This window comes from Etheostoma spectabile, chromosome 19, assembly GCF_008692095.1.
Source record: "Etheostoma spectabile isolate EspeVRDwgs_2016 chromosome 19, UIUC_Espe_1.0, whole genome shotgun sequence".
Lineage (NCBI taxonomy): Eukaryota > Metazoa > Chordata > Actinopteri > Perciformes > Percidae > Etheostoma > Etheostoma spectabile.
Genome location: NC_045751.1, coordinates 18,922,095 through 18,922,952, shown reverse-complemented (window position 1 = coordinate 18,922,952; position 858 = coordinate 18,922,095). Strand labels below are relative to the sequence as shown.

Genomic DNA, 858 nt, shown 5'->3' with positions numbered 1-858 from the left:
CTCTGGTTTCTGTACCCAGAGTCACAACTAACCATGTTCACACATCTGCAACAAACACCCACAAATCTGCAGCAACTCTCACTTCTTGTAAATCAAGGCTGAAGACTTTTCTTTTTGATGCTGCCTTTTTTAAAGTCATTTTTTAGTTCTTACACTGACTTTTAACCCTACTTCAAAAATTACCCAGGATTGTCCAAAGTGTAAAACATAATAATATATATTTAATAATATATTATAACTGTCCTTCTCTCCTTGCATCTATCAACTTGTAATGTTTTTTTGTGACAGCATTTATATTGTGACTGTGAGCAGCCGGATAGACCAACTAAAGAGCTGCCCGCCCCTCTTTCCGGTGAGACCTCTCTTACTGGAGCACAGTTCACTTCCAGACATTGAAGTGGTGCAGACATACTGTACTGTTCACACAAAGATGAAGCTCGCCTCAACAACACTTTTGTTCTGCACCTTCTGTAAGTACACTTTAGTAAGTACCACAATTGATAGTTTTCCTTCTGTGAAGTAATCTACCAGAGCTGAAACTTACAGACTATTTTATCAATGATAGAATGTGCGTGCATTGTATTGAATTACAAGTTGTACTGAAGGAATAAGCATGTTGTTTGTTCCAGGTTTGATCTCTGTCTGTGTTTCTGAGTTCCACACTGTGGAGGTCCAGCCTGGTGAACAAGTCACACTGATGTGCTCCAACTTCAGCAGCTTTACCGGCCACATGTCCTGGTTAAGAATGGACAGCAGACCCAACATCAGCCGTATCGCCTCTATGTGGAGCTCTGATTCACATGTTTCATTCTACGACGGATTTAAAAATGGAAAATTTAACATGACATCCAACACCAC

At 40.1% G+C, this 858-nt stretch overlaps 1 protein-coding gene across 1 annotated transcript in view; it reads left to right on the top strand.

Annotated features, from left to right (window-relative positions):
- Positions 1-248: 248 nt before the first annotated feature.
- LOC116707329 (uncharacterized) overlaps positions 249-858 on the top strand; it is an 8,178-nt gene continuing 7,568 nt past the window's right edge. The window contains exons 1-2 of the mRNA XM_032544653.1: positions 249-470; positions 630-858. The exon at positions 630-858 is cut by the window's right edge and continues 116 nt beyond it. Of these exons, the coding sequence (XP_032400544.1) occupies positions 272-470; positions 630-858 (428 nt within the window). The 5' untranslated portion in view covers positions 249-271. The remainder of the gene's footprint in view (positions 471-629) is intronic.